The 21,178-nt window shown below is 37.4% G+C and overlaps 1 protein-coding gene across 2 annotated transcripts in view; it reads right to left on the reverse strand.

Annotated features, from left to right (window-relative positions):
- The window catches only part of lamb2 (laminin, beta 2 (laminin S)), a 176,575-nt gene extending 160,893 nt beyond the window's left edge, over window positions 1-15,682 (reverse strand). Inside the window, exons 1-2 of one of the 2 annotated variants that reach the window (XM_061974168.1) lie at window positions 15,525-15,682; window positions 15,348-15,399 (exon numbers count right to left, since the gene is read on the reverse strand). In XM_061974168.1, the coding sequence (XP_061830152.1) occupies window positions 15,348-15,378 (31 nt within the window). In that variant the 5' untranslated portion in view covers window positions 15,379-15,399; window positions 15,525-15,682. Of the gene's footprint in view, window positions 1-15,347; window positions 15,400-15,499 lie in introns of both variants that reach the window. The other variant, XM_061974160.1, reaches the window with a different exon arrangement.
- Window positions 15,683-21,178: the final 5,496 nt, after the last annotated feature.

A 21,178-nucleotide genomic window follows, 5' to 3' on the forward strand; every position in this document is an offset into this window, starting at 1 on the left:
GTGTCTTGCATCGTGCATTTATTCAGTCATCAAAAGTATCCACCGCACGAGTGAGAGCAGAGATCCGCCACCACAAGCCCCGGGGAGTGTGCATTATTACTACAGCGTGCAGAAAACATAGAGAAGTGTATAAACAAGAGATAATGAAAGTATGACACACATAGTTGTCGCCAAATTTAGCAGGTGGAGGTGCAACATAAAAGTGAAAGGGTGGTGTATCTTGCATCGTGCATTTATTCAGTCATCAAAAGTATTCACCGCACGAGTTAGAGCAGAGATCCGCCACCACAAGCCCGGAGAGTGTGCATTATTACTACAACGTGCAGAAAACATAGAGAAGCGTATAAACAAGAGACAATGAAAGTATGTTGTTGCTATATTTAGCAGGTGGAGGTGCAACATAAAAGTGAAAGGGTGGTGTGTCTTGCATTGTGCATTTATTCAGTCATCAAAAGTATTCACCGCACGAGTGAGAGCAGATATCCGCCACCACAAGCCCGGAGAGTGTGCATTATTACTACGGCGTGCAGAAAACATAGAGAAGCGTATAAACAAGAGACAATGAAAGTATGTTGTTGCTATATTTAGCAGGTGGAGGTGCAACATAAAAGTGAAAGGGTGACGTGTCTTGCATCGTGCATTTATTCAGTCATCAAAAGTATTCACCGCACGAGTGAGAGCAGAGATCCGCCACCACAAGCCCCGGGGAGTGTGCATTATTACTACGGCGTGCAGAAAACATAGAGAAGTGTATAAACAAGAGATAATGAAAGTATGTTGTTGCCACATATAGCAGGTGGAGGTGCAAAAGAAGAGTGAAAGGGTGGTGTGTCTTGCATCGTGCATTTATTCAGTCATCAAAAGTATTCACCGCACGAGTTAGAGCAGAGATCCGCCACCACAAGCCCGTAGAGTGTGCATTATTACTACAATGTGCAGAAAACATAGAGAAGCGTATAAACAAGAGATAATGAAAGTATGTTGTTGCCATATTTAGCAGGTGGAGGTGCAACATAAAAGTGAAAGGGTGGTGTGTCTTGCATCGTGCATTTATTCAGTCATCAAAAGTATTCACCGCACGAGTGAGAGCAGAGATCCGCCACCACAAGCCCGGACAGTGTGCATTATTACTACAACGTGCAGAAAACATAGAGAAGCGTATAAACAAGAGATAATGAAAGTATGTTGCTACATTTAGCAGGTGGAGGTGCAACATAAAAGTGAAAGGGTGGTGTGTCTTGCATTGTGCATTTATTCAGTAATCAAAAGTATTCACCGCACGAGTGAGAGCAGAGATCCGCCACCACAAGCCCGGAGAGTGTGCATTATTACTACGGCGTGCAGAAAACATAGAGAAGCGTATAAACAAGAGATAATGAAAGTATGTTGTTGCTATATTTAGCAGGTGGAGGTGCAACATAAAAGTGAAAGGGTGGTGTGTCTTGCATCGTGCATTTATTCAGTCATCAAAACTATTCACCGCATGAGTGAAAGCAGATATCCGCCACCACAAGCCCGGAGAGTGTGCATTATTACTACAGCGTGCAGAAAACATAGAGAAGCGTATAAACAAGAGATAATGAAAGTATGTTGTTGCCATATTTAGCAGGTGGAGGTGCAACATAAAAGTGAAAGGGTGGTGTGTCTTGCATCGTGCATTTATTCAGTCATCAAAAGTATTCACCGTATGAGTGAGGGCAGAGATCCGCCACCACAAGCCCGGAGAGTGTGCATTATTACTACGGCGTGCAGAAAACATAGAGAAGCGTATAAACAAGAGATAATGAAAGTATGTTGTTGCTATATTTAGCAGGTGGAGGTGCAACATAAAAGTGAAAGGGTGGTGTGTCTTGCATCGTGCATTTATTAAGTAATCAAAAGTATTCACCGCATGAGTTAGAGCAGAGATCCACCACCACAAGCCCGGAGAGTGTGCATTAAACTACGGCGTGCAGAAAACATAGAGAAGCGTATAAACAAGAGATAATGAAAGTATGTTGTTGCTATATTTAGCAGGTGGAGGTGCAACATAAAAGTGAAAGGGTGACGTGTCTTGCATCGTGCATTTATTCAGTCATCAAAAGTATTCACCGCACGAGTGAGAGCAGAGATCCGCCACCACAAGCCCCGGGGAGTGTGCATTATTACTATGGCGTGCAGAAAACATAGAGAAACGTGCAAAAACTAAATTTTTATCATTTCTGTAATTGCTAAGAAAACACAACTTAGAGACACTTTTCTGTCATTGGCAACACTTTAGCTCTTTGACTTGTTTCACCAGGAAGGCAAAGTGTGGCCTGGGGTCTATTTGTTGAACGCAAGTCTTTTTATGTCACTTTGTAGAAATACAACACAAAAAAACTGAGCAAAAATGTGACAATTGAACAAAAAGGCATAAAGTAAAGAGAAATGCTGAAATGTTGATACTAAAAAACTAGGATTTGTCTTTAATCATATGTTTTAGTCAATGATTAGCTCATTTCATTACTAATGACATCACATGTCATCAGATGAAATCACACTACCGCCAAATTAAAAGAATATTAGGGATAATATTGTTGGGTTGATATACTTGAAGGCTCCACACCACTGCTGTTCTTTTTGTAAAATAGTTGATTATTGTTGTAACTTTTGAGCATATTTATATTGGGAGGTTGTAGGCCACTGCTGTTCTTTTTTCAATGCAGGGTTTCCCTTATATGTAAATGGTCGCGGAGACCGCCGCGGCAATATAAAAGCCGCCCCTCTTAAAAATGACGTTTACGTGAAAACAAATCAAGGTAATATCATGTATTGTAGCGAACAGAAGAAGTCACACAAAGCCTAGCGCTCTTTTTAACTTTTATTGCCAATCTTATGCTAACAAGGGGCCCGATTACTGTAACGACCTGCTGGTGTCAGTGTTTATGTTCATGTGTTATTGGTGCTCAGAGATCCCATGATCTTGAACACACCGTGCATGTAAGGGGATTGGCAGAGAATGAGGAAGTGTTGCGGTGTACTAGAGATGCGCGGATAGGCAATTATTTCATCCGCAACCGCATCAGAAAGTCGTCAACCATCCGCCATCCACCCGATGTAACATTTGATCAGAACCGCACGCGCCCGCACCCGCCCGTTGTTATATATCTAATATAGACGATGCAAGGCATTAGTGAGGTTATAAAGCTTTTGCCTGTTAAAGAAAGGAGACTGATCCAATGCAGCACAGACATTCGCGTGCCACGCTGTCACGACCCAGACGCACACCAGTGCGCAATCATATGGGAGCCGCGCTGAGCGCACCTCCAAGCGAGTCTCGCTGCCGGCGACGGCCGGGTATGGGCCCGACGCTCCAGCGCCATCCATTTTCAGGGCTAGTTGATTCGGCAGGTGGGTTGTTACACACTCCTTAGCGGGTTCCGACTTCCATGGCCACCGTCCTGCTGTCTATATCAACCAGGGTGAGCCCCACCCCTTTCGTGAGCGCACTGCGCGCGGAGTGACCCCTGTTACGCGCCCCCGGCAACAGGGGTGGCGGGCAGGTAAGCTGCGCGGGCGGAGCGCGCGGAGTGACCCCTGTTACGAGCCCCCGGCCACGGGGGTGGCGGGCAGGTAAGCTGCTTACCTGCTGCGCGTGACGCCGGCCGCGGCGAAGGCGGACGAGGCGGGGTGTCGGTGCGGCGGGCGCGGTGGTGACCCTGGACGTGCGTCGGGCCCTTCTCGCGGATCGCCTCAGCTACGGCTCCCGGTGGGGCCCTCTCGGGGGAAGAGGCCTCGGTCCCGGACCCCGGCGAGGCGTCCCTTCTCCGCTCCGTAAAAGTGTCCATCTCTTTTCTTTTCTTTTCTTCTGTTGTGGCATATGCAGCAGGTGCCTGCTCGTTTTTCGTATGTGGGTAACAACATTTAACTATGTATATATATTTCCCAATTGGTTTAACTGCCACCCGCCTGAATCTATTTAAAATCTAATTTTTTTTAATTTCAACCGCCCGACACGACCCGACCCGCGGATAAAATCTTTTTTTTTTTTTATTTCATCCGCCCGATCCGCGGATAATCCGCGGACTCCGCGGTTGTGCCCGCAAACCGCGCATCTCTAGTCTGGGAGTCAAACGCGGAGATGAACGTGTGCGCACGGGACGAAATACATGTTGGAATCGGGCCCGCTGATAGCTTAAGATTGGCAATAAAAATTAAAAAGAACGTCAGGCTTTGTGTGACTTCTTCTGGTCGCGACAATACATGATACTACCTTGATTTGTTTTTGTAAAAAAAAACATAATTTTTAAGAGGGGCGGATCCACGACCATTTACATATAAGGGAAACCCTGCATGGAAAAAAGAACAGTTTTTCCTTATTTCTACCGTGTTGTCGAGTAAGTATCGAGAATTGTGGAACTTCGAAAGGATTCGAGGTTAGAGTTAAATTTTTGCTTTTTCTTTGACTTTTTATTTCTTTAAAAAAAAAAAAAATAGAATGTGCAGTACACGCCAAAAGTTTGGACACACCTTCTCATTCAATGCGTTTTCTTTATTTTCATGACTATTTACATTGTAGATTGTCACTGAAGGCATCAAAACTATGAATGAACACATGTGGAGTTATGCACCGTATTTTTCGGACTATAAGTCGCAGTTTTTTTTCATAGTTTGGCCGGGGGTGCGACTTATACTCAGGAGCGACTTATGTGTGAAATTATTAACACATTAGCGTAAAATATCAAATAATATTATTTAGCTCATTCACGTAAGAGACTAGATCTAGCAGGGGTCGGCAACCTTTACCAGTCAAAGAGCCATTTTGACCAGTTTTGCAAATTATAGAAAACAATGGGAGCCGCAAATTTTTCTTGAAATTTTAAATGAAATAACACTGCATACAAGGTTTTATTTTTGCTTTGTGCTATGTATAAACCAGGGGTCTCAGACACGCTGCCCACACCTTTATATGGAATTTGAAAGCTGGTGCGGCACGCGGGTTTAAATAAATGGCGCTTGTCAGCGTCATGCGTGCCGTGATGGAACAGCATATAGCACCCACTACAACCAGCGTGCCTGATCAGCCACACGTTGTATGGTGTTTCCGCTTGCTCACATAGGTGACAGCAAGGCATACTTGGTCAACAACCACACAGGTCACACTGATGGTGGCGGTATTAAAAAAACTATAACACTCTTACTAATAATGCGCCACACTGTGAACCCACACCGAACAAGAATGACAAACACATTTCGGGAGAACATCTGCACAGTAACACAACATAAACACAACAGGACAAATACCCAGAATCCCATGCAGCCCTAACTCTTCCGGGATACATTATACACCCCCGCTACCAAACGACGCACAGAGGGAAGGGGTTGATGTGTGAGGGAGCAGGGTTGGGGTGGGGGCGGGGTTTGGTGGTAGCAGGGGTGTATAATGTAGCCCGGAAGAGTCAGGGCTGCATGGGATTCTGGGTGTTTGTTCTGTTGTGTTTATGTTGTGTTAAGGTGCAGATGTTCTCCCGAAATGTGTTTGTCATTCTTGTTTGGTTTTGGTTCAAAGTGTGGCGCATTATTAGTAAGAGTGTTAAAGTTGTTTTATATGGCCACCGTCAGTGTAACCTGTGTGGCTGTTGACCAAGTATGCCTTGCTGTCACTTACGTGTGCAAGCAGAAAATGTTTATTGTATAACAAGTGTTGGGCTGGCACGCTGTTAATACAGATTGTAGAGAGCGCCAAATGTTGTACCATCACGGCACGCCCTTATTATAGCTGTAAAGGTGAAAATCGGTGAATATTAATCCCGGGAGTTTTCTGCGAGAGGCACTGAAATCCGGAAGTCTCACGGGAAAATTGGGGGGTTCAGCAAGTAAGCTGCTGAGCCGCATTAGAGTGATCAAAGAGCCGCATGCGGCTCCGGAGCCGTGGGTTGCCGACCCCTGGACTAGACGTATAAGATTTCATGGGATTTAGCGATTAGGAGTGACAGATTGTTTGGTAAACGTATAGCATGTTCTATATGTTATAGTTATTTGAATGACTCTTACCATAATATGTTACGTTAACATACCAGTTGGTTATTTATGCCTCATATAACGTACACTTATTCAGCCTGTTGTTCACTATTCTTTATTTATTTTAAATTGCCTTTCAAATGTCTATTCTTGCTGTTGGCTTTTATCAAATACATTTAATGCGACTTATACTCCAGTGCGACTTATATATGTTTTTTTCCTTCTTTATTATGCATTTTCGGCCAGTGCGACTTATACTCCGGAGCGACTTATACTCCGAAAAATACGGTACTTACCAAAAAAAAAAAGGTGAAATAACTGAAAACATGTTTTATATTCTAGTTCCTTCAAAATAGCCACCCTTTGCTCTGATTACTGCTTGGCACACTCTTGGCATTCTCTCCACGGGCTTCAAGAGGTAGTCACCTGAAATGGTTTTCACTTCACAGGTGTGCTTGAAGCTCATGGAGAGAATGCCGAGAGTGTGCAAAGCAGTAATCAGAGCAAACGGGTGGCTATTTTGAAGAAACTAGAATATAAAACACGTTTTCGGTTATTTCACCTTTTTTTTTTGTTAAGTACATAACTCCACATGTGTTCATTCACAGTTTTGATGCCTTCAGTGACAATCTACAATGTAAATATATGCAGGTGACTTGTTATCACAGTGTGATTCTACATGTTAATTGTAACTTCAAACATTGTTTGCACGGTTATTAGAAGTCATTTACCACATGTTCTTTCCTAATTATCTAAATATCTGATTATTGTCTATATTTACATGTGACTACTTATTAACTACATGCTTTATTGTAACCTAGTTTTAATGTTTCCAGCACACACACACACACACACACACACACACACACACACACACACACACACACACACGCACACAGCAGCGTTGCGGGTAATGCCGCCTGTAGTGAGTGTCTCTATTTGCGGACTCAGCTGCAGGCCTTTTAAGAGGACCATAAACAGGAGGTGGCGCCACCCACCGAGAGCGAGGGGCGACCCCGCAGACCCGCAGGCTACCAGAGGCCTTAAAAAAGAAACCCGGGCTATCTTATCTTCATCTTTGCAAGGAGCCTCACACTCCCGACAGTCTCAGCAAGTGCCTCTTTTACCGCTCCATGACCCGTGCGTGCCACTGGATATTCACTAGGACCATGTATTTGACCACCGTGCTTGAATAAAACACTTTATGTCATTTGGTACATTGGACTTAAATGAAGCCTTCTGCTTTCAAATTTGTCCCACTAACTCCTAATTATGGCAGTCATTTCCAACCACTGTGCCGTGTCACATAAGCGTGCCATGAGGGATCATCACGCTTGAAATGATCACGTTTCACCTAATTCATGTAGGGCCACATCACAGTTACGGTTGCCCTCAGAGGGCCACTTTTAACAGTGAATAATATACAGTATGAAGATAAATGTGTGTATATATAAAACATGTGTATAATTGTCTATGTATTTGATTATTATGTATTTTTTGTACAAAAGAAAATGTTTAGATTGTACTGTTAAAAACCACAATTTTACCGTAATATTTGCTTTATTTTTTAGAGCATATAAAATAAATAAATAAATGTAATTATATCAAATGTACGGAGCCCCTAAAGGGACATGGGGGATTTTTTTTTTTGTATAATTTTTTTGTATTTTATTTTTTTAGACATGTATCTCGTGCGCAAAAGAAACTTTTTATAAAGTTATAAAAAAAATATTTATTTTTTATTTTTTAATTAGACATGTATCTCGTGCGTACACGTTTAAAAAAAATTATAATAAAAAAAATTAAAATTGTATTTTTTTTTTTTAGACGCACCTCGTGCGCATGAGAAACTTTTTATAAAGTTATTAAAAAAAAAAAAATTTAAAAAAAGTTTCTAGTGCGCACGAGAAACTTATACAATACATGTCTAAAAAAAAATTAAAACATTTTTTTTTTTTTTATCGATTAATCAATTGTATAATTTTGTTGTATTTTATTTTTTTAGACATGTATCTCGTGCGCAAAAGAAACTTTTTATAAAGTTATAAAAAAAGTAATTTTTTTTTTTTTTTTTAGACATGTATCTCGTGCGTACACGTCTAAAAAAAATTATAATTAAAAAAAATTATAATTGTATTTTTTTTTTAGACATGTATCTCGCGCGCACGAGAAACTTTTTATAAAGTTATTTAAAAAAATAAAAAAATTTAAAAAAAATTCTAGTGCGCACGAGAAACTTATACAATACATGTCTAAAAAAAATAATAATAATTTTTTTTAAATTTTTTTAATCGATTAATCAATTGTATCATTTTTTTGAATTTTATTTTTTTTAGACGTGCATCTCGTGCGCAAAAGAAACTTTTTATAAAGTTTTACAAAAATTAACATTTTTTTTTTAGACATGTATCTCGTGCGTACACGTCTAAAAAAAATTATAATAAAAAAAATTATAATTGTATTATTTTTTTTAGACATGTACCTCGTGCGCACGAGAAACTTTTTATAAAGTTATTAAAAAAAAATAAAAAAATAAAAAAAAGTTTCCAGTGCGCACGAGAAACGTATACAATACATGTCTAAAAAAAATTAAACTTTTTTATTAAGTTAAGTTAAGTTATAAAAAAATTAATTATTATTTATTTTTTTTAGACATGTATCTCGTGCGTACACGTCTAAAAAAAATTATAATAAAAAAAATTATAATTGTATTATTTTTTTTAGACATGTATCTTGTGCGCACGAGAAACTTTTTATAAAGTTATTAAAAAAAAATAAAAAAAATTTAAGTTTCTAGTGCGCACGAGAAACTTATACAATACATGTCTAAAAAAAAAAAAAAAAAAATGTTAATTTTTTTAATCGATTAATCAATTGTACAATTTTTTTGTATTTTATTTTTTTAGACATGTATCTCGTGCGCAAAAGAAACTTTTTATAAAGTTATAAAAAAATTATTATTTTTTTTTTTTTTTAGACATGTATCTCGTGCGTACACGTCTAAAAAAAAATTATAATAAAAACAAATTATAATTTTATTATTTTTTTAGACATGTACCTTGTGCGCACGACAAACTTTTTATAAAGTTATTAAAAAAAAATAAATAAAAAAAAAAAAGTTTCCAGTGCGCACGAGAAACGTATACAATACATGTCTAAAAAAAAATTTAAAAATGTTTTTTTTTTTTTTTTTTTAATCGATTAATCAATTGTATAATTTTTTTGTATTTTATTTTTTTAGACATGTATCTCGTGCACAAAATAAACTTTTTATAAAGTTATAAAAAAATTAATTATTATTATTTTTTTTTAGACATGTATCTCGTGCGTACACGTCTAAAAAAAATTATAATAAAAAAAATTATAATTGTATTATTTTTTTTAGACATGTATCTTGTGCGCACGAGAAACTTTTTATAAAGTTATTAAAAAAATAAAAAAAAAATTTAAGTTTCTAGTGCGCACGAGAAACTTATACAATACATGTCTAAAAAAAAAAAAAAAAAAAATGTTAATTTTTTTAATCGATTAATCAATTGTATAATTTTTTTGTATTTTATTTTTTTTTAGACATGTATCTCGTGCGCAAAAGAAACTTTTTATAAAGTTATAAAAAAATAAAAAAAATTTTTTTTTTTTAGACATGTATCTCGTGCGTACACGTCTAAAAAAAATTATAATAAAAAAAATTATAATTGTATTTTTTTTTAGACATGTACCTCGTGCGCACGAGAAACTTTTTATAAAGTTATTAAAAAAAAAATTTTTTTTTAAAGTTTCTAGTGCGCACGAGAAACTTATACAATACATGTCTAAAAAAATAAATAATAATTTTTAATTTTTTTAATCGATTAATCAATTGTACAATTTTTTTGTATTTTATTTTTTTAGACATGTATCTCGTGCGCAAAATAAACTTTTTATAAAGTTATAAAAAAATTATTATTATTAATTTTTTTTAGACATGTATCTCGCGCGTTCACGTCTAAAAAAAATTATAATAAAAACAAATTATAATTTTATTATTTTTTTAGACATGTACCTCGTGCGCACGAGAAACTTTTTATAAAGTTATTAAAAAAAAATAAAAAAATAAAAAAAAGTTTCCAGTGCGCACGAGAAACGTATACAATACATGTCTAAAAAAAAATTAAATTTTTTTTTTTTTTTTTTTTTTTAATCGATTAATCAATTGTATAATTTTTTTGTATTTTATTTTTTTAGACATGTATCTCGTGCGCAAAATAAACTTTTTATAAAGTTATAAAAAAATTATTATTAATTTTTTTTAGACATGTATCTCGTGCGTTCACGTCTAAAAAAAATTATAATAGAAACTAATTATAATTTTATTATTTTTTTAGACATGTACCTCGTGCGCACGAGAAACTTTTTATAAAGTTATTAAAAAAAAAAAAAAAAATTAAAAAAAGTTTCCAGTGCGCACGAGAAACGTATACAATACATGTCTAAAAAAAAAATTAAAATTTTTTTTTTTTTTTTTTTTTAATCGATTAATCAATTGTATAATTTTTTTGTATTTTATTTTTTTAGACATGTATCTCGTGCGCAAAATAAACTTTTTATAAAGTTATAAAAAAATTAATTATTTTTTTTTTTTTTAGACATGTATCTCGTGCGTACACGTCTAAAAAAAATTATAATAAAAAAAATTATAATTGTATTATTTTTTTTAGACATGTATCTTGTGCGCACGAGAAACTTTTTATAAAGTTATTAAAAAAAAATAAAAAAAATTTAAGTTTCTAGTGCGCACGAGAAACTTATACAATACATGTCTAAAAAAAAAGAAGAAAAAAATGTTAATTTTTTTAATCGATTAATCAATTGTATAATTTTTTTGTATTTTATTTTTTTTAGACATGTATCTCGTGCGCAAAAGAAACTTTTTATAAAGTTATAAAAAAATTAATTATTATTTATTTTTTTTAGACATGTATCTCGTGCGTACACGTCTAAAAAAAATTATAATAAAAAAAATTATAATTGTATTATTTTTTTTAGACATGTATCTTGTGCGCACGAGAAACTTTTTATAAAGTTATTAAAAAAAAAAAAAAAAATTTTAAGTTTCTAGTGCGCAAAAGAAACTTTTTATAAAGTTATAAAAAAATTAATTTTTTTTTTTTTTTAGACATGTATCTCGTGCGTACACGTCTAAAAAAAATTATAATAAAAAAAATTATAATTGTATTTTTTTTTAGACATGTACCTCGTGCGCACGAGAAACTTTTTATAAAGTTATTAAAAAAAAAAAAATTAAAAAAAAGTTTCTAGTGCGCACGAGAAACTTATACAATACATGTCTAAAAAAAAAAAAAAAAAAAAATGTTTTTTAATTTTTTTAATCGATTAATCAATTGTATAATTGTTTTGTATTTTATTTTTTTAGACATGTATCTCGTTTTTATAAAGTTATTAAAAAATAAATAAATTTAAAAAAAAGTTAATTGTTTTTTATTTTTTTAGACATGTATCTCGTGCGTACACGTCTAAAAAAATTATAATACATTTTTTTTATAATTGTATTTTTTTTTTTTAGACATGTATCTCGTGCGCACGAGAAACTTTTTATAAAGTTATTAAAAAAAAAAATTAAAAAAAATAAAAAGTTTCTAGTGCGAACGAGAAACTTATACAATACATGTCTATAAAAAAATAAAATGTTTTATTTTTTTTTTTATAACTTTATAAAAAGTTTCTCGTGCGCACGAGATACATGTCTAAAAAAAAAAAAAAATTATACAAAAAATAATTCCGCCATGTTCCTTTAGGGGCTCCGTACAAATGGAATGGAAAAACGGTACCATTATTTTTTTCTGGAAAAATTCCCGCTATTTTTTTCATACTGTAAAATCTACGGTTGTTGTGTTTTTAGTGAAGTGATGTGTGAATTGTATTTATATAGCGCTTTTCTCTAGTGACACAAAGTGCTTTTACATAGTGAAACCCAACATCTAAGATACATTTAAACCAGTGTGGGTGGCACTGGGAGCAGGTGGGCAAAGTGTCTTGCCCAAGGACACAAAGTGTCTTGCCCAAGGACACAACGGCAGTGGCTCGGATGACGGGAGTGGAGATCAAACCTGGAACCCTCAAATTGCCGGCACGGCCACTCTACCAACCGAGCTATACCGCCCCCCTTTTTTTGTGTATTTTTACTCTATATTGAATAACGGTACAAAAGTGGATTCTAGTGTAAAAAAAATGTTACTGTAAAATTTTTGCATGAACAATTTGGTTTTTTTTGGATTGAAATCATAAGTTAAGCAGATATTTAAGTATGTGTCTTTATTTGAACAATAAGATTGTTTTGAAATGTATGATATAATATTTAGTTTTACTATTAGAGACGGTTACAAGTTTTGTTGTACTTGTGCAATGACAATAAAGATCTACCTACCTACCTAAAGTGTAAATATATGTAATTGCACGCAGTACATTTATTTTTGTAATACATTTATTAAGAAAAGATAAGGTACTTTATTTACACATATTATTTACACGCTTCTGGGGGCCACACAAATTGATGTGGCGGGCCAGATTTGGCCCCCGGGCCTTGAGTTGGACAACTGTGACCTAATTGGTCCAAAAATGATCATTTATTTACTGCAAATAATGTAACTCAACATTTTTGTTTTCAATATAAAATATGTGCCAGAATAATTAATTTAGGAGGGACAGTTATAAAAATAAAATGTTAATTACTATATATTAATCATAGATTAACCTTGATAAATTTTTGCTCAAATATACCTTCAACCTTTTTCTAATTTATTCATCTGTGGGTAAAAATATCTTAAAAAAAAAATGTAATAAAAAAATACAGTAATTAGCATGAATCCATTTTCTACAACGCCGTTCCTCGTGAGGTGAGCTGGAGCCTACCCCAGCTGACCTTTGGTACACCCTGGACTGGTCACCAGCCAATCACATGGCACGGATTAACAAAGAAGCATTCACATATTCAAGCAAACAGGCGTGCGCTCAAAATAAAAATGAATACAATCTAAATGATGGTTCAAATAAATATACATCGTTAAAATATGTTTAAAAATGTTTGAAATAATTGAATTGGTTGGTTCAGATTTTAAGCACAGTCCACAAATGTTTTATAGCGAGGGTCGCATATTTAAACAATTAATAGACGCTGGATTTATGGTGATATTTCTATGTATTTATTTGTAAAAAAAAAAGAAAAAAAAGTTAAATATATTTATGGTAGAGCTGTCAAAAATAACATTTTAACTCATGTGATTGGTCACAAAAAATATTGGATTAATCATGTACAAACCCCGTTTCCATATGAGTTGGGAAACTGTGTTAAATGTAAATATAAACGGAATACAATGATTTGCAAATAATTTTCAACTCATATTCAGTTGAATATGCTACAAAGACAACATATTTGATGTTCAAACTCATAAACATTTTTTTTTTTTTGCAAATAATCATTAACTTTAGAATTTGATGCCAGCAACACGTGACAAAGAAGTTGGGAAAGGTGGCAATAAATACTGATAAAGTTGAGGAATGCTCATCAAACACTTATTTGGAACATCCCACAGGTGAACAGGCAAATTGGGAACAGGTGGGTGCCATGATTGGGTATAAAAGTAGATTCCATGAAATGCTCAGTCATTCACAAACAAGGATGGGGCGAGGGTCACCACTTTGTCAACAAATGCGTGAGCAAATTGTTGAACAGTTTAAGAAAAACCTTTCTCAACCAGCTATTGCAAGGAATTTAGGGATTTCACCATCTACGGTCTGTAATATCATCAAAGGGTTCAGAGAATCTGGAGAAATCACTGCACGTAAGCAGCTAAGCCCGTGACCTTCGATCCCTCAGGCTGCACTGCATCAACAAGCGACATCAGTGTGTAAAGGATATCACCACATGGGCTCAGGAACACTTCAGAAACCCACTGTCAGTAACTACAGTTGGTCGCTACATCTGTAAGTGCAAATTAAAACTCTCCTATGCAAGGCGAAAACCGTTTATCAACAACACCCAGAAACGCAGTCGGCTTCGCTGGGCCTGAGCTCATCTAAGATGGACTGATACAAAGTGGAAAAGTGTTCTGTGGTCTGACGAGTCCACATTTCAAATTGTTTTTGGAAACTGTGGACATCGTGTCCTCCGGACCAAAGAGGAAAAGAACCATCCGGATTGTTATAGGCGCAAAGTTGAAAAGCCAGCATCTGTGAAGGTATGGGGGTGTATTAGTGCACAAGACATGGGTAACTTACACATCTGTAAAGGCGCCATTAATGCTGAAAGGTACATACAGGTTTTGGAGCAACATATGTTGCCATCCAAGCAACGTTACCATGGACGCCCCTGCTTATTTCAGCAAGACAATGCCAAGCCACGTGTTACATCAACGTGGCTTCATAGTAAAAGAGTGCGGGTACTAGACTGGCCTGCCTGTAGTCCAGACCTGTCTCCCATTGAAAATGTGTGGCGCATTATGAAGCCGAAAATACCACAACGGAGACCCCCGGACTGTTGAACAACTTAAGCTGTACATCAAGCAAGAATGGGAAAGAATTCCACCTGAGAAGCTTAAAAAATGTGTCTCCTCAGTTCCCAAACGTTTACTGAGTGTTGTTAAAAGGAAAGGCCATGTAACACAACTACTTTGTCACGTGTTGCAGCCATGAAATTCTAAGTCAATTATTATTTGCAAAAAAAATAAATAAAGTTTATGAGTTTGAACATCAAATATGTTGTCTTTGTAGTGCATTCAATTGAATATGGGTTGAAAAGGATTAGCAAATCATTGTATTCAGTTTATATTTACATCTAACACAATTTCCCAACTCATATGGAAACGGGGTTTGTATATACATATATATGTATATGTGTGTGTGTGTGTACATAGATAGATATACCGGCCCCCAGACACATTTATTTCTCTAAATTTGAGTCAAAATAATTGCCCGGGCCTGGTTTAGGAAGACCTTCCCAGTAGCTGAATCTATCACACAACCGCTTTTAACAAATCATGTTGCACAAACACATGATTTTATTCTGCACCTGCCACAGTCAATCATCATCACTCAACCCTTTTTGCTCCTGCCTTTGTGAGATCAAAAAAAGAAGACATTCTGGAACCTTCTGCACCACTTATTACAATATTCAGGGGACCATTTAAACCTGGCCCTGGTAGACAAGATCCATTCAACTTTGTGCCACTTCTGAGGCACATTTGGCTTGTTTTTGAAGAAGGCAGTGACCTGGAGACAATCATGCTCGCCTCCAGTGGATGACTTCTAAGCATGTGTTAAGGACTAGTGAAGATGGGAGGACTAGAAGAGAGTATATTAAGTGCACTCACCGCACAGCAGCACCACCACTGACGCTTGCATCCTGGTCGCTGTGCACAAAACCTGCAAAAAAATAAAATAATAAAATGACACAAACGTTACAAAAAACAAAACAATCATGAAATCGAATGACACTTTTTTTTAAAAAAAAGTTGACGCGCACTTTGTGGCGAGGCTCCGACTATTACTTTTTAATGCGCAGCTTTAATGCGCAGCTTGGTTCTCTCCACCCGTCAGATGTTGGCTGCGGTGTCCGGACCTGCGGCTCCTTTTCCGGATACACTTGCTGCCGAGCTGCCGGTGGACACAAGAAGAAGAAGAAGAAGAGCTGCGTTGTTCCCAGCAAGACTTCTCTGGTCCTCTGATCCAGCGCCTGCAAAACCTGGGCTGGACCGCTACTAGGAGAGGGAGGGAGGGAGGGAGGGAGGGAGGGAGGGAGGGGGTGGAGACACGGGCGGTCCTGTTGTGGGGGAATTCGCGGGTGTCGACCCCCCCCCCCTTTTAAGCAATGATTTAATATTTTTAAACAAGTGTAAAAAGAAGTGAGCCACTTTTCGGTGTACATAATAACAGTGCCCCCCAAAAAGCACAATTTCAACATGCAACATGACTTTTAAACACAAACTTTTAGAAAATAAATATTGTATATGTACTACGAACAACTACATTTTTTCTTTTTTTCTTTAAATAATGTCATAATAATATACAGGTAAAAGCCAGTAAATTAGAATATTTTGAAAAACTTGATTTATTTCAGTAATTGCATTCAAAAGGTGTAACATTATATTTATTCATTGCACACAGACTGATGCATTCAAATGTTTATTTCATTTAATTTTGATGATTTGAAGTGACAACAAATGAAAATCCAAAATTCCGTGTGTCACAAAATTAGAATATTACTTAAGGCTAATACAAAAAAGGGATTTTTAGAAATGTTGGCCAACTGAAAAGTATGAAAATGAAAAATATGAGCATGTACAATACTCAATACTTGGTTGGAGCTCCTTTTGCCTCAATTACTGCGTTAATGCGGCGTGGCATGGAGTCGATGAGTTTCTGGCACTGCTCAGGTGTTATGAGAGCCCAGGTTGCTCTGATAGTGGCCTTCAACTCTTCTGCGTTTTTGGGTCTGGCATTCTGCATCTTCCTTTTCACAATACCCCACAGATTTTCTATGGGGCTAAGGTCAGGGGAGTTGGCGGGCCAATTTAGAACAGAAATACCATGGTCCGTAAACCAGGCACGGGTAGATTTTGCGCTGTGTGCAGGCGCCAAGTCCTGTTGGAACTTGAAATCTCCATCTCCATAGAGCAGGTCAGCAGCAGGAAGCATGAAGTGCTCTAAAACTTGCTGGTAGACGGCTGCGTTGACCCTGGATCTCAGGAAACAGAGTGGACCGACACCAGCAGATGACATGGCACCCCAAACCATCACCCAACCATGCAAATTTTGCATTTCCTTTGGAAATCGAGGTCCCAGAGTCTGGAGGAAGACAGGAGAGGCACAGGATCCACGTTGCCTGAAGTCTAGTGTAAAGTTTCCACCATCAGTGATGGTTTGGGGTGCCATGTCATCTGCTGGTGTCGGTCCACTCTGTTTCCTGAGATCCAGGGTCAACGCAGCCGTCTACCAGCAAGTTTTAGAGCACTTCATGCTTCCTGCTGCTGACCTGCTCTATGGAGATGGAGATTTCAAGTTCCAACAGGACTTGGCGCCTGCACACAGCGCAAAATCTACCCGTGCCTGGTTTACGGACCATGGTATTTCTGTTCTAAATTGGCCCGCCAACTCCCCTGACCTTAGCCCCATAGAAAATCTGTGGGGTATTGTGAAAAGGAAGATGCAGAATGCCAGACCCAAAAACGCAGAAGAGTTGAAGGCCACTATCAGAGCAACCTGGGCTCTCATAACACCTGAGCAGTGCCAGAAACTCATCGACTCCATGCCACGCCGCATTAACGCAGTAATTGAGGCAAAAGGAGCTCCAACCAAGTATTGAGTATTGTACATGCTCATATTTTTCATTTTCATACTTTTCAGTTGGCCAACATTTCTAAAAATCCCTTTTTTGTATTAGCCTTAAGTAATATTCTAATTTTGTGACACACGAAATTTTGGATTTTCATTTGTTGCCACTTCAAATCATCAAAATTAAATGAAATAAACATTTGAATGCATCAGTCTGTGTGCAATGAATAAATATAATGTACAAGTTATACCTTTTGAATGCAATTACTGAAATAAATCAAGTTTTTAAAAATATTCTAATTTACTGGCTTTTACCTGTACATCTTACCTTGGCGAGAAGACTTGTGCAATATCGCCTTCCAGCCGCTTCTCCGTCAAACTCGCCATATGGAATTGGGGGTTAAATCACCAAAAAATGATTCCCGGGCGCGGCCACCGCTGCTGCTCACTGCTCCCCTCACCTCCCAGGGGGGTGATCAAGGGTGATGGGTCAAATGCAGAGAATAATTTCGCCACACCTAGTGTGTGCGTGTGATAGAGATGCGCGGTTTGCGGACACAACCGCGGAGTCCGCGGATTATCCGCGGGTCGGGCGGTTGAAATAAAAAAAAATTAGATTTTATTCGCGGGTCGGGTCGGGCGGTTGAAATAAATAAAAAAAAAGATTTTAAATAGATTCAGGCGGGTGGCAGTTAAACCAATTCGGAAATATATATACATAGTTAAATGTTGTTACCCACATACGAAAAACGAGCAGGCACCTGCAGCATATGCCACAACAGAAGAAGAAAAAAAAAAAAAGAGATGGCAACGCCGGCAGCAAACGTGGTACGCGACAAACTAAAAAAGGGAATACTAAAGACCAGGGGAAAAAAAGGCCAGAAAAGTTCAGCGTGGACTCGTTTTTATGAGGTTGTAAAATCAGGATGATAGTAATGCTGGCTACGTGATTTGCAAGAGCTGCGACGCTGTTTATGTCTACGACAGTCACAAAACCGGGACATCTAACATGGTGATTGCGCACTGGTGTGCGTCTGGGCCGTGACGGCGTGGCACGCATTGAATGTCTCTGCTACATTGGATCAGTCTCCTTTCTTTAACAGGCAAAAGCTTTATAACCTCACTAATGCCTTGCATCGTCTATATTAGATATATAACAACGGGCGGGTGCAATTTTGGTTAAATGTTAGTTCGGGTGGATGCGGATGGTTGACGACTTTTGTGATGCGGTTGCGGATGAAATAATTGCCTATCCGCGCATCTCTAGTGTGTGACAATCATTGCTACTTTAACCTTAACTTTTAATTAGCAGCTCATTATTACTTTCATGGGTAAATGTCCGCCGTTTAAATACTTTAACAGTCTCGGCTGGAGTTAAGAGTCATTTTGCTAGCAGTGATGCGTTCAGAATGCGGAAATAAAAAAAATCCTCTATAGCGATAAGATAATGCTAGAGAGTAAGACCGGATGTTTACAGGTTTCAGGTTGAGATTAGCGACACCAACTCATGGCGGGAATGCTCTGAACCGAATTTAAAGCATAAAAATGAGCCAAATTGAGGTAAATTGAAATAAATAAATGATTGAATACATAAATAAGTACATACATAAATAAAATATATATCATACCATACCAACTTTATTTATAAAGCCCTTTAAAAACAAGCCCAGTTGAAGAAGAAAGAGCTGTACACCACAAAGAAATAGAGGCAAAGGACAGACTAAAAAATAACATTTAAAACAGAAATAAAAATACACATTGAAAAAGCAAATGTAAATTACCCTAAGAACAATATAATATAACAATACTGTTTCACAAACATCTCTGGAATATTTTGAAAATCTAATTTAAGGCACGTAAAATGACTGAAAGATAATTAATCGAGTGTCAAACCTATCGTTTCCCCCGGAAAACATTGTTTTTATTTCTTCTCCTTGGGTGCCCTCCTGTTTAAATCATTTCCTGTAAATTTTACGTATTTTAACTTTCCTAAAAAAAAAAAATAAAAAAAAAATAAAAGAATATTCTCCGTATAGCAATGGAAAGACCAGAATACGTTTTAGAAAACAATTTCTAATGTAAATGTTGACAAGAATGCTAATCCATCACACACTGGAACTATTTTGTGTAGTGCTGTCCAAACTTGTTCAACATACTTTTATATTTCCTTACCTTTTTGCTTATTAAACACGCCAAAATCAAAGCAAAACATGTTGAATTTATTGATCATCTTATTCCAGGGGTGTCAAACTCAAATACAGAGTGGGCCAAAATTTAAAACTGAACAAAGCCACGGGCCAAGGTTGAACAAATTAACCTTTTAATAGGGACCCAAACAAGTCTTATATAACTTTATAGTGACATGCAAAATCGAGTTTCAAATAATAATAATAATAATTAAAAAATATCAATGGCATATCAAATACAATTTAAATACAAATTGAATGCCTCTTTTCTATTTGCAATCTTCTGAGGTAAATATCAACATTAACTTTTTCCACAGGCTAATAAATTAGAAAATAAAATAATGAATAAACCAACCATTCAGGACTTTAAACTGCTCAGTTTGCAACATACTGATCTAATCTGATGTGCCCAAGCCAAATACCTGCCATCTTTTCTTGGATGCTAGTTCATTAATGTCAGGGCTCAGGCTTTGAGCTGAGGCAACCTTCATTATCGAACGAAGTTGTTCATCAGTCATTATATCTCGTAGTCCACCCGGACCACAGTCTTGAGGGCGTGTTTTAAAGGCACTGCGTTTATCGTCCTCCACGAGCTGTCGTCACGTCTGTTTTTCATCCATTCCAACAACGCGCCGGCCTGAGCACCAAAAATGTGCGACTTCAGCACACTCACACACGTAAATGCAATGCATACTTGGCCAACAGCGATACAGGTTACACTGACGGTGCCCGTATAAATAACTTTAACACTGTTAGAAATATGTGCCACACTGTGAAACCACACCAAACAAGAATGACAAACACATTTCGGGAGAACATCAACACAGTAACACAACATAAACACAACAAAACAAATACCCAGAATCCCATGCAGCCCTAACTCTTCCGGGCTGCAATATACACCCCCACTACCACCAACCCCCCTCCTCCTCCTCCGTGCGTCAGTTGAGGCGGGTGGGGTTGGGGGGGCGGGGTTTGGTGGTAGCGGGGGGGTGTATTTTGTAGCATACCGGAAGAGTTAGTGCTGCAAAGGGTTCTGGGTATTTGTTCTGTTGTGTTTATGTTGTGTTACTGTGCGGATGTTCTCCCGAAATGTGTTTGTCATTCTTGTTTGGTGTGGATTCACAGTGTGGCGCATATTTCTAACAGTGTTAAAGTTATTTTTACGGGCACAGTCCGTGTAACCTGTATCGCTGTTGGCCAAGTATGCATGGCATTCACGTGTGTGTGCGTGCTGAAGCCGCACATATTATGTGACTGGGTCAGCATTCGCTGGACTGGGTGAAAAGCGGACGTGACGATTTTTGGGAGGGGCACTGAAATTTGAGAGTCTCCCAGGAGGATTGGCAAGTATGAGAATTAGCGGTGAATGCGGTGTTACCGCGGCACCGCCGCTGAATATAATCGGCGGGCCAGCTCTAGTGTTAATTTGATATCGCCCCAAGGGCCAAGCGAAATTACACGGCGGGCCAAATTTGGCCTGCGGGCCAGAGTTTGACACCCATGTCTTATTCGGTCTCACTATATGGAATATGACTTACTTCACTATTTTAAAAAAAAAATGTTAATTGTATTTTTTATGGAATATATTGTGAACAAATTGAGAACAGGAAGTGAACAAACGTGTTTGCAATTGCTATGTAATGGAAAAAGGGGTCGGGTTGAATAAGCTCTGCTTCTTCCTA

The sequence above is a fragment of the Nerophis lumbriciformis genome, linkage group LG01 (genome assembly GCF_033978685.3).
Source record: "Nerophis lumbriciformis linkage group LG01, RoL_Nlum_v2.1, whole genome shotgun sequence".
NCBI classification, from domain to species: domain Eukaryota; kingdom Metazoa; phylum Chordata; class Actinopteri; order Syngnathiformes; family Syngnathidae; genus Nerophis; species Nerophis lumbriciformis.